General features: G+C 36.4%; 1 protein-coding gene across 1 annotated transcript in view; it reads right to left on the reverse strand.

Moving 5' to 3' along the window:
* SCAF8 (SR-related CTD associated factor 8) overlaps window positions 1–12,805 on the reverse strand; it is a 44,425-nt gene that overhangs the window by 10,279 nt on the left and 21,341 nt on the right. Inside the window, exons 2-9 of the mRNA XM_072410257.1 lie at window positions 8,541–8,624; window positions 7,983–8,027; window positions 6,211–6,372; window positions 5,922–6,075; window positions 4,548–4,678; window positions 3,313–3,489; window positions 2,661–2,734; window positions 516–633 (exon numbers count right to left, since the gene is read on the reverse strand). Coding sequence (XP_072266358.1) covers window positions 516–633; window positions 2,661–2,734; window positions 3,313–3,489; window positions 4,548–4,678; window positions 5,922–6,075; window positions 6,211–6,372; window positions 7,983–8,027; window positions 8,541–8,624 — 945 coding nt within the window. The remainder of the gene's footprint in view (window positions 1–515; window positions 634–2,660; window positions 2,735–3,312; window positions 3,490–4,547; window positions 4,679–5,921; window positions 6,076–6,210; window positions 6,373–7,982; window positions 8,028–8,540; window positions 8,625–12,805) is intronic.

A 12,805-nucleotide genomic window follows, 5' to 3' on the forward strand; every position in this document is an offset into this window, starting at 1 on the left:
AAAAAAAAAATGTTTATTTCCCTAAAATATTTGAACTTTGCTCAACAAAAATAAAGGTTGGTGGTACTGGCTGTATTTTAAATTCAGTTTGTTCTGTTCCTCTTCTGAGTGCAGAGTAGACCTGTTGGGCCTGGTTTATTAAAGCACTCCAAGGCTGGACACTTTCATCAGTGATGCTGTGTGATCCAAAAAACCTGGAATGGATCTGGTGCAGGATTGAAAACATTTGCTAACAAATAACAAACAATGAGTAATCCATTCCAGGTTTGCTGGATCACCCAGCGTCACTGATGAATGTGTATCCTCTCCAGCCCTAGAGAGCTTTAATAAATCAGTTCTTTTGTATTACTATAAGCAACAATGTCTTATTAGGGAGATTCCACTCACCATTTTGATTAATATAGAAATATATAAAAAATGTTTTACAGAATATAGTCAATTGACCATATTTTCCATATATAAACAGACTTTCTGTTTACTTGTGATTTATCACAGTCTATACTTCTAATAGTTACCTTTGGTGTATGTTGCTGTTCCAAGAATTGATGGCGGAGATGTTCCAGATTTTGTTGCTGCAAATGTTCCGCAAGTTGATGGAAAAGCGAATTGTTTACAGAGTCCGATGAAAGAGGCCTGAAAACATTAGAAAATACTTTTCTATTATAACTTCTATTTTTATAAACAAAGCATCAACATTTTACACAGATGAAATAAATGAAATGATTTATTTTCAAAAACCATTCAGTACAGCTAGTAGATTGCCTTGATGTAAATATTTATTATTCTTTATTCTACAAGTATAAAAAGCATGAACGTGAAGACATCAACCTGTTATGTTTCTGAGTCTGTAAAATCAAAGGGGCAGACAACTTTTTTAATAAGCTTATATTTTAAAGTTGTTATTGCATTTTTTTTTTATTTTTTTTTTTAAGAATGACATTCAATAGGCTGGCTGGTTGGAAGAGACAACAAAGTGCTTTACACAGATTCCTTCCATTGACAGTCTTTAGCCTTAATGCCATTAGTGGGTTGCTCTTAGTAAGGAAATATCAAAATGCTTTAATAGGTGGGTCTAATTTTGGCCAGAAAATCAGAAAGGCTTAATTTGATTTGCTGCAGCTTCCAATGCATATTCTGCTTATAAGTAAATAATTTCAGTATACAAGAGTGAACGAAAGGCTGCTCACTAACACCAAGGCAAATTTATATAATAATTTATATTATCTCCAGACAAATATTATATCTACATGTCCAATGAGGCAACTGCTATCAGCAATTCATTTATCATTGTGCCTGCCAAGATGAACGTTACAATTTCTTGAATACTGCAAGACTTCTACAGAATGTTAGCACGATGGAAAAATAAGAAAAATAACATTTATCCTGAACCTATTTATAATCATTTTTGTGGTGAAGTATTATGTATACATTTTACATAGGGTAATCAATTAAAATGCAAAATATACTTCCTTTGGAGACCAACTATGATTGTTAATTGTCCCTTCTTTATATTTCTCCTTTGTATACATTGTTTAATTCTTTAATTCTGTAATTGTCATAATATAGCACATCTTATAAAAAATTCAAAATTAAAAAAAACTATATATATATATATATATATATATATATATATATATATATATACACACACACATACACACACACTTTTTTGGTATTCTATTTTCTGAAGAGTTCTAAAAATTATCCTTAAACATAATTCAAGAAACTCTGTTTCAAGAAGCCAGCACCAGAAATAGAACAATAAAACTAATTTATGGGGCAGCATGGTGGCTCCACTAGGTTAGCACTCTATGCATGTTGATTGCAGGTTCTCCCCATGTTTGCATGGGGTTCCCCCGGGTACTTCTGTTTCCTCCCACACATTCCAAAAGATATGCAAAAATATTCCCCGCAAAATTGACCTTAAAATGTATTAAACCCCCTAGCGTTCTAATGCTGTCTGTATTTTCATGCAAAAAGCGTTACATTGTTTTGCATGAAAATTTATTTTACACTGAAATATGTCCAATATTTAATAAATTTAATAATAACTTTAAATAAAAAACACAAAAATCTGTTCAAAAAGGGGTGCATAAAAAAGGGAAATCTGTAATATAACTGTACAGTAGCATATATATATATATATAAGGCCCTGATTTATTAAAGCTCTCCAAGGCTGGAGAGAATACACTTTCAGCAGTGAAGCTGAGTGATCCAGCAAACCTGGAATGGATCTGGGCCAGGATTGACAACATTTAAGAAATCCATATCAGGTTTGCTGAATCACCCAGCTTCACTGATGAAAGTGTATTTTCCCCAGCCTTGGAGAACTTCAGGCCCATATATAATATAAAGATTTCTTTGTATTGGACTCAATACAATTATGTTGTATTGAATCCAATACAAAATTATTTAAATTTCCCGCCTCGCCTCACACACGAACAGACGCATGCACCGGTGCAGAAACCCCGGAGAACGTCTCTGATTAACATACATAAAGACATTACCATATGACTGAGGCAGGGACATTAGATTGGGAGCTAGTGACATGACTATGGACTTAGTAAAGCGCTGCATAATATGGCTGCCCTATATAAATACTGTATATTAATAATAAAGTACATGAGGAATGCAATGGTAATGACAGAGCAAATACTCACATTGATGGGGCCTCTTTTTTTGGCTCTTCATTCTGGATTGTGTCTTCCCCAAAATCAAACCTGTCCATCAGTTTCTAAGAATAGAAATAATAAATTTTGTATGCATACTTGGTCGTATTTCATATAAATTGACTACTACTATGAATGCTACCCTGTCACCAAAAAAAAATTAGATGCTACGGGCCTCTTTTTTTTTTTCCTGCCGGTTTGAATGTCAATATTTATTTAGATATATTTTTAGCATTTATGTTAAACAGGGATTTTCTTTTGATCATGTAGGGAAAAAACATTTTGTCTCCCCTCCCCAGCATCAAGTACATTCACCTTTCCTGATCTTCCATGCTGCTGCATTCAGCTTCTAGGATCTTGCAATTGGCCAAGCACCGTTACAATTTGGCCAACAAAGGTGTCTATAGCTTTATGTAAACTCTAACACGTGGGTTGGAAACTCACAACATATTCTCACTTTCCAGATAGAGGAATTGAACAGTAGGGAAGCATAAAAAAAAAAAATCAGCTACCCATAAACGTGACGCTAATTTAACCTTTAATATAGACCTGTATTGTTACGTAAAGGTCTACTTTAACAAATATAACATCAGTACCAAGATTATCTAAATTTACTGGTAAAAATGCAATGCATGAAACATACCTTGCTGAGGGAAACGCTTTGCTCCAGTGGGTTGAGAGTGTTTGATGAAGCAGCTGCAGCTGTAAGTTGAGCAGTTAGTGCTTGTAGCTGAACCACAAGTCCAGCATCCAGTGCTTGGAGAAGTGAAGGCTGAGGCTTTTGTTGCTGTACATGCAAAGACTGAACCAACTGCTGAAGCTGTAAATTGAAAAAAAAAAAGAAAAAAGCTTGCATTAAAATCAATCAATTTTAATTGCAGAAAATGGAACTCCGAAATCCCTCTGGTGGTTGGGACTCTTAAGAAACATTTACTCAGTAAAGTATTTATTCCCCCTGTTACATTTTATGCATTCATTCCATCAAGACAGGCAAATCAATTCATTCAAGACAGCAAAGTTACATATTATAAAATTACTTCCCAAATTATAAATGCTATCCACTCAATAATGAGCCAAAGTTGCAGTATTTGATCTTGGTGTAAGAATGCTGTGGGTGGCCCTCCAAGAAACGGTCACACATGTGACTGCATAATATAATATCACTATACCAGTGGTCGCCAACTTTTTTGGACTGGCGGACCAATAAATTTACTGGCTCTGGACCGCGCATGTGCGGGGAGCCCAGGTGTCACTCAAAGGGGAAGAAACTTTCCCTTTAGTGACGTCACGATGTCAGAACCTGCGATAGGAGAGTGGGCGGATTGTGTCCAGAGACACAACCCGCCCACTTTGCTGAGCCTGCAATCCGTACAGGGGACGTGGTCCATGGCTTTGGCCCCCCAGCGGTGTCGTTCTCCTGACCCCGCTCAGGAGTGCAATGGCCAGAGCCGGGGACCAAAGGTTGGTGACCGCTGCACTATATGACAGGCTCATTTCACTTTATTTTCCAAAACATGGCAGTTACTGTTGATCAAGTCAAGTATTTTCAGATTTGAGGAACTCATTACTTTGTTAAAGCTTTGCAACTTAGGCCTTTTGAAACTATAGATTTGTGGAAAGGAATGCTTTAACCTCTATAAAAGCAATTTAGACTTTATCTCCTATAACTAATTATGTGTCATAATGTTTTTCTTACTGTTGTAAGAGGATTGCACAAAATTTTCTGAATTAACATTTGATTATGAATTTGTTTAAAACATATTTATTATATAGCATATGTAACGTGTTTAGAATTTCAAAAAATAAAATGTATTAAAAATGTACCCTTTTATAAATATAGCTGAAGTAAAGAATACATTTTGCAATAGCTTGCCATACCTGCTGTCCCTGAGGGCTTTGTAATATCTGAGCCACTGCGGCAAGGGTGTCCGTACTGGTTAACTGAGCAATCCATGGGTCAGGTATGCTCTGAGATGCATTTGCAGGCGTAACTGGGGTGGCTGGGGTTCCTTGTAAACAAAAAATATATATATATATATTTTAGTGAAGCAATTTTCTTTTTTTTTTTAAAAACAAATTTATAGCAAATGAGGGATAGATGTATTGACCTTTTTTATTCACAGCTTCCATAAAAAACATTGGGAAAAGGATTGTGGCATAGATTAACTTTTTATCTTTTAGAGAAAGTGGAAGGTAGGGGGATCACATTTTTGTTTTATATAGGCTGTACTACTTCACAAGAATGTCAAAATAAATAGCTGTCCATTACACAACTGATCACATACATATTTTTAATTAATATTTGGGAATAAATATTAACATTTTACAGTTGTTTTATTACTTTTAGTCTGGCAAATATAAAACTTACACCTTGACCAGCCAAAACAAAAAAAAAATCTGACAGATGAAATGAAGAACATTGTATCCCTTGTTACAATGCAACTGTCAGGTAGTGGAAGCAAGAGGATCTTAAAGCTACCTAAAACTCAGAAGGAGCCTTTTCATGAAAAGGTAAAAAGATTGCCGATCTCACGCATGCACAGTGAGATCGTCAAGATGACGCGGGAAAGGATGGAAGAGACCACCAGATGGATCGGACTGCCTTGTGGGATGGAATGTAAGTGTATTTTTGGTGTTTTGGGGGATTTTGAGTTTAGTTCCTCTTTAAGGACTTTGACAAGGGCCAAATAATAGTGATGACTGAGAATGAGAATCTCCCAAATGCCAGGCTTAAAGGCATCATATTTTATTTTTTTTTTAGATCTGTGGCTGGCAGGGTACATTCGGGATGTGTACCTGAGGAACATATATGTACAGGATGCATTATGAGAGGAAGGCAGGTCAACAGAGTGACTTAAAAGATCTATCACTAACATCATGGTGTTGGAAATCACAGGACACCTGTAGAGGTCTTGTGGAGTCCATATCTTGTGGAGTAACAAGTTAGAACTTTTTTGATGGCAATAAAAAGAGCTACATAATATTAGCCCAGTGGTTTTATTGTTTTGCATGATTAGTGTATTTGCAGCAATCATCAGAGGTTCAGAGTTGGCTGACTGCACAGTTTCTGAAGGGCTCACTACCCTCTATCTCACTGGCTCACATAGCTCTGTATAGCTATAGAGAGATGCTCCAAAGTGAGCATCCGTTATTATTCAATAAGTTTTGACAAAGTAAAAAGAATTGCGATAATTAAATACAACCAACAAAAAATATTTTCCTTTAAAGTAAAAACAGGAAAGAAAAGCTTACCTGGAGTATTACTGACAGCTGCAGCAGTGCTAGGTAAAACGGGTGTGACAACAGGGGGAGGAATACCAGCAGCCATATCAAGAAGAGGTTGGATAATTTCACTCTTGAAAACATTGTTTTTCTGCCAAAGATTTAGTACTCTAACAATCTTGCTCTGCATGAAGGTAATGAGAACAGAAAACAGAATTACTCTAATTTATCTAAAAAAACACACACACACAGGACAAAACAAAAACAAAAATACATGCCTCAGATAAAGAAAAAAATCACCTATCATCACCTATCATACCTTGTCATCTGCAGGGCATCGATATAAGTTCTGGAAAGTGTTGATTATGTTATTACTGAACCTTGGTGCAAAAACATCCTTTTCTTGACCAAACTGATGTCTAGATTGTCGAACAATAGAGTCAATAACATAAAGTCCAGGAACTTTGTATTCTGGTTTGCACTGTAAAATAAAGAAAGGGGGGACAAATGTTGAATGCTGAAGTAAACCTAGTAAACCCTGTTTGAAATTGTCACACAACCCTAAATGCAATTTCGGAGAAGCAAAAAAAAACATTTCAGGATCCAGCATGCATTTTAATTAAGTAGGGAAAAAATAATTGATGATTATTATCTAATTACCAGATTCATACTATAAAACATTCTGCATATTAGACCATTCCATTAGTCATTCTTCAAGTGCACAACAAACTAATACAAACTGAAGTAGAAAAATGTCTGGCTTTAGTTTCATTTATGATGCATATTGTACAAAGCTGAGCCAAAGCCATGGGTACAATCTTTAGATGTGTGAAAACAATAGCAAAAAGTAATGTAGAATATTCTGCTATTATAAATAATACCAGTGTTAAAAATAATAATAAACCTAACTGTTATAAATTATACAAAAGAAAAAGTTTGTGATCGTGTAAGATGTGTTCAGATTTCTGTTTGTTTTTTGATCTTTAATTTAAAATAAGAAATGAAAATTTTCACATCACAACATTTTACACTGACTGAGTTTTTAAAAAGCTTTATGTATTTGGCTCTCACATGTTTCCCCCTCCCAGACACTGCAACTCATAGAGGGAGGGTTTCACCAACAGTGACAGTGCTGCCCACTTTTGAATGCAGTGGGCAGGACTGGGTTCTGATTGACAAGATATAGGTTAGAGAAGATTTTCTCAGAGTTCTGTGGAACCCTGGAGTTCCTCCACAGGATGCTAGGGGTTCCTTGAGCAATTTGTGTCTCTCCAGTTTAACTGACATTAATGATAAGCTGTGAACATAGTAATTATAGAAAGGGTTCCCTGAGATCCAAAAGGCATTTTAAGGGTACCCCTAAGATAAAAAGGTAGAGAAAAGCTGGGTTAGAAAACCATTAATGACCCTGCTGATAGCCACAACGCCTGCAATATGTTTTTAATCAAATTATAGTAAAAGTAGTAGTAGTACAAGAAGTAGACAACTCTGCTGTAAATTCTGAGGATGTGAAGCATTGTTGCCATTTCCATGGCATGAATAACAGGTATTTGTGGGACTTTGCAGGCAGGGAACCAATAGAAAATTATAAATACAGATGGCCTGATAATGAAACATTAAAGCACCTAAAATTTTGAAGGAAGGCCATAGATCTAATGATGTAATTTGTTCCAGAAGGTGCATCATACAAAAAGTCTCATTTAAAATACAAAAGCATGTCAAAGACACAAACAAAATGAAATTCCATATTTTACAGTTGCCACGCAGAATTTGAAGCAGGCTGTTAACATAAAGAGGGAAAAGACAGTTTTGTATGACGAAATGGATTGAAATCTCTCCTCTGCATTACTAACTAGTAAATATAAGAAATTACATATGTTTGCCATCGACAGTTTTGACAGGTTGGACCATATGTTCTCACACAGCTTTGTAAAATGTTATTTTGTTAAAAAGGTAAAAATAAAAACAAGCTCAATTTGTAATTATGGTTTAAATAAAGCTCAGATCACATTTAGGATGCAGACACAAAAATCCAGAAAGTTTCAAATTGCCTATAGACTCTTACAAATGTATGGAATAGATGAAAGTTACCTTTTGTATAAACTTCTCAACACTTTGAACAACATGCTTGTAAAACTGTGAAAAGAAAAAAAATCAATATGAATGTTTTATCAATTAACAAGTAAGGCACACACTTTAGACTTTTGTCTATCACAATCCTTTCCAATGACAAAAGACTGAAAGATGAACAACCGAGTGCTGTACATACAGTGCTGTTCTGCTCTATAGAGAGGGGAGGGAGTGAACAAGCAAGCGACACCCCGCTGTACTCTCTCCCCTTCACTTGTATTACGATCGTTCACCGTTTGTGGATCCGCCAGGACAGATCCATGAAGAACATCGGACGGCTGCTGTACACACACCAGATTCTTGTCCGATACCAGCCCAGCCCTGAAGTGACGAGAGTCATCTGACATGTGTACATAGCCTAACTGACAGGTTAAGGGTAAGTGTGATGTATAGTAAGCAAAACGGCACCAGATTTACAGAAAACATGGTTATGGGCAGCATTATGAGCCATTAGATATTTCATCTCTTTTTGATAAATAAAATAAAGATAACCATAAAAAAATCATTTAAGTCTATTACCTTTATGGCTTTAATTGCAGCCTTGGTGATCTGTGTCATTTTGGCCTTGGAGATGGGAGGCTTGTAATCATTGAGCGAGTATAACTGGAAAAAAAATTAAAAAAAAAAATAATAAATACCATTCAAATCTTTACATAGAAGCAGCCACTGCTATACTTTCTTGTTACAAAATCAAGCATGATCTCTAATAACATAAGGTGTTAATGTTCTTTTTAAGTCACAGCAAAAAAAATTGGGCATGAAGGTATTTTTTTTTTGGCAGAAGTGACATACTATATCTCCATCTTAGCATCTATAAAACCATCTCAGCTGCCTGATTGCAAATATCTTTAAAAGGTAAACTGATCTGTGTACAGCTCAGTGTGTACGCTTGGCATGTCTGGGTGCTGCAATAAATTATCTTATATGCACACACTGCAGCTATGGCATCCTTGGCTGGTCAGTCAAATGGCTGAAAATGCTAAATCCAAAAGAGGACTCAATGATGGGTGCCAACAAGACCCTGCAGATGTTGCACTGTAACAGGGGAGGTAAGTATATTGGACTTTAATAAAGCTTTAGGTTCTCCTGTATAGTGCCCGACTGCCACTTTAAACTCTGTAGAAAACTCACATTTCTGGATACTGGGCACACATATTATAAAAAATGAAGTGAAGTGAGACATTATTCTGTATTTCTATCACAGCACACTTCTCTGTAAAATGGACTGAATCTTGTTTTGTGCATGCACAGGGCTAAAGATTTAACATTTTTTCTTATTTAGGCAAATTTAAAATATTATACTGTACAAGAACCATAAGGTTCTGGAGTTTGCCAACTTTTAACTTTCTGCAGTTCTTTCCTGCCATGACATGAAAAGAGTGAACATTACTAAAACCATTATTGTTTTACTTTATGGAGAACTGGATCATTTATGTGGCATTCTGAGCTGTAAAAGCAAAGCATAACACATGGCCACTTTCCATTCTAAAAAAAATAAGCCTAATGTTCTTCTGACCATCTCATAAATGAGATGGTATGTTATACAGAAAAATGTCAAAATAACATATCATAGGCGATAAGCATCTATCTGTCTTAAGGTTGGCTATTTTAGAAGTCAAAGCACCTAGCTTGTGCCAGACAATAGTCAATACATACATAAGAAATTCAACTTGTAATCAAACCCTCCCCAACCTGTGAGCTCTAGGTGCTATACTATAAAAGGAAGACTTAGTTGCAAATAGTTTGTTAGCTGTTTGCATCTCACATTTAGGCATGGCCTCCTTCATACAGTGACATGGAAGTTTAGTCAATACACAGAAGATAACAAATAACAGAAACAGCAGAGATCATTAGTCTGGAGAACCAAATTACTCCTGATGGCAACCTATTATGGATACAGACTCAGAAAGGGAAAAAATTCCTTTTTAAGAGTGATGCTCCACATGCACCCTACAAAAATACTGCAGGGATACATAAATGATCTTAGAAATGGTATTAAGGCCCAACGAAAGCAAGAACAAGTCAAATTCCCAAAGCAGTTATGTTGGTTAGTGTAAATTACCCTTGGAATGAAAATTTCAAATGTTTTGTATAGCAGTGCCTCCAACTTGTTGTGTAGCTAATTTGGGGATAATATGGGCCTACCATGCATTTTAGTTTCAGACAGAAGTCTTACTGTTCTCACCTGTCTCTGTGTAGACACATTGTAATGCAGGGATGTTGGGAAATTGTAGTCTGACATTTATTGTTTTATCCATTTTGGGTGTCACAGGGACACAGCCGTCTGACCTCCCCACCAACTGAATTCAGAGATGAGTGAAAATGAGCTCTAATACAGTGTGCAAGCACAAACCCATAAAACAATTATTCCGTCCACCACTTTGATAAGTCAGTGCTCAACCCAGGAATTTTTTTTGAGCCGGGTGGGAAGAAATTGTAGGCGGGTGGCAGCCCCTGTATTGTGACCCAACTCTTTAGTAGCCACAAAAAAACAGCCGGGTGGTTACTGAAAAGTGATGGGTGGTGCGCCCAGCTAAAAGGGCCTGGGGAGAACACTGTAAGTAGACACAAACAATATAAATTAACAATTATTTGGCTAATAAAATTTGCCTTGTTTAATTTTGGGTTTTATTGGGCTTTAAAGCCTAAAGTAAATGTTACTCAGTAAACCCCCCCGGTCTGGTAAATATACCAGTAAGAGCATTTTGTTATATCTGTGAGTAAATAAAATACTTGTTTAGGCTGCCTCAAATTTTATATAGTGTGCTTACATGGCAACACCAGAATCTCAGATTTTGTTTTCACATCTTATTGTATTTTACACCTGTGGACTACAGGACAGCTCCCCCTATGTTATAAACATATGTTATAACCATAACACACCTCCTATGCTAAGGTGACATTGCTTTTATAGTTAGTCACCCTACGACTGGAAGTAAATTATTATCGTTTATCAAAAAAAAAAAAACAGGAAACTAATGCAGCCACCACATTATTATTTATATTCACTTTCATTCAGCATGATCCTCTTTTCTACAATGTGGACCAGTCATCTGTGAAGCTTGATTATATGCTCGGGGACCAGCTACATGACCCCTATGTAGTTCTCTGCATGAAGTGCTCAGCTTATTACATCAGCACTGCTTGCTGTGGAAATGTTCCTCTTTGCTGTACAGCTGGCATTTCCTCATCCATCCTGTCTGAAGTTCAAAAGCTAAAAGATTAAGCGGGGAGTACTCCTTACTCCTATCATTGCCAAGAGAAACCACTAACAATGACCTGATCACTTTTATGCAAATGACTTTTGAAAGCTACCCAATCATTAGCACAGAGATAAATTGGTAGCATACATTTTATATATATATATATATATATATATATATTTACACATATATTTATATTTAAAAACTCCTCTTACAGCCAGGAGTGTGGAGGAAAGTGAAAGTAATAATTTTATCCAATTTGGTAGTTATTTTACCCAATTCTGGTAAGTATCTGGTATTTGTAAAATTAGATGGTAAATATGACAATTTAATTGGAGAAGAGGAATGTACTTGTAATTCTGCAATAAAGTACAGAATATTGCGAATCAACTTATCAGTAATCACCCAAAAACAGCCAGGTAGTTACAGAAAAGTGCCAGGTGGTGCGCCTGGCTAGGAGGGGCTGGGGAGAACACTGCTACTGAACCAAATCAGGTGTAACAATGCTTTTTCTATTACTTTTATATGGCATAAAGCAAACTTCTTTACACATTCCCTAATGAAAAATAAATAAAAACTATCTTTGTAGGGTAATTATGGCTACAACAGGTTTTCAACTGTAGTTACTAAAATGATTCATGCTCACAGTAAAGACGTACTAGATGGAGCCCAAACAGCAGTTAATTTACTAGAAATAGAAGACCTGAAATGCAACCCCTGAAGCACATGATATTTAATGTAAGTCATGTTACAGAAGACTGTCAGAGGGGTTCTATTACATGACAATGATAGCGTCTTTTTAGTCTCGTTACAAATAAATGCTCTCACATATGCTCTCCCCACACTCCCTATAAAAATGATTGACCCTGCAACAAGGTCGGAAAAATTGGTTAATAACTTACAAAACAAATTAGTATACAAAAGTTCCTGTAACACAGTTGTGCTGCAGATTAGAACACTTTCCCTAAAATGATTGTGACCACAAATCACACAATCCAAGTATTCACTTCAAAGGGTTCCAGATAAGTGTTGAGTGGGTGTTAAAATGGTGTATAGATGATGTGATTTCATTTTGGTCCTACTGATAGGAAAAAACTATGGTAGTGAAGGGGAGCCAACTGATCGTTAGCAAAAAAAATACCATACCATATATGGCCCGTTAGGCTTTTTTATCCGGCCCGTTGAAGATCTGCCATGGGGGAGTGGGCAGGGTTATGCCATCATGACAACATGTTGAGTGAACCTGTCTCGGGGCTCCATCCATTTAATCCTGGCCCGGCCCCTCTGCCAAATGTTACAACCCATTGTGGCCCCTGCATGAAAAAGTCTGCCCACCCCTAATTTAGCCGTACCCCTTAGTGGCTATATTAGTGCTTGCAAAATTTAGTAGTGTCCATCATAGCACACATAACATTGCTATTTTTTCCTTTCATGCTGTCCTTAAAACTTATTAGCTTGGAAAGTGCCCTGAACATAGACCCAGCATTTAAATGAATGCCAATTCCCCATACAGTCCAACTAGTAGGCATAATCACCCGAGGACTGAAAGTATATTACTAGCAGGATCACTAAGTGGAAAGT

The sequence above is a fragment of the Pyxicephalus adspersus genome, chromosome 4 (assembly GCF_032062135.1).
Source record: "Pyxicephalus adspersus chromosome 4, UCB_Pads_2.0, whole genome shotgun sequence".
Taxonomy (NCBI): Eukaryota; Metazoa; Chordata; class Amphibia; order Anura; family Pyxicephalidae; genus Pyxicephalus; species Pyxicephalus adspersus.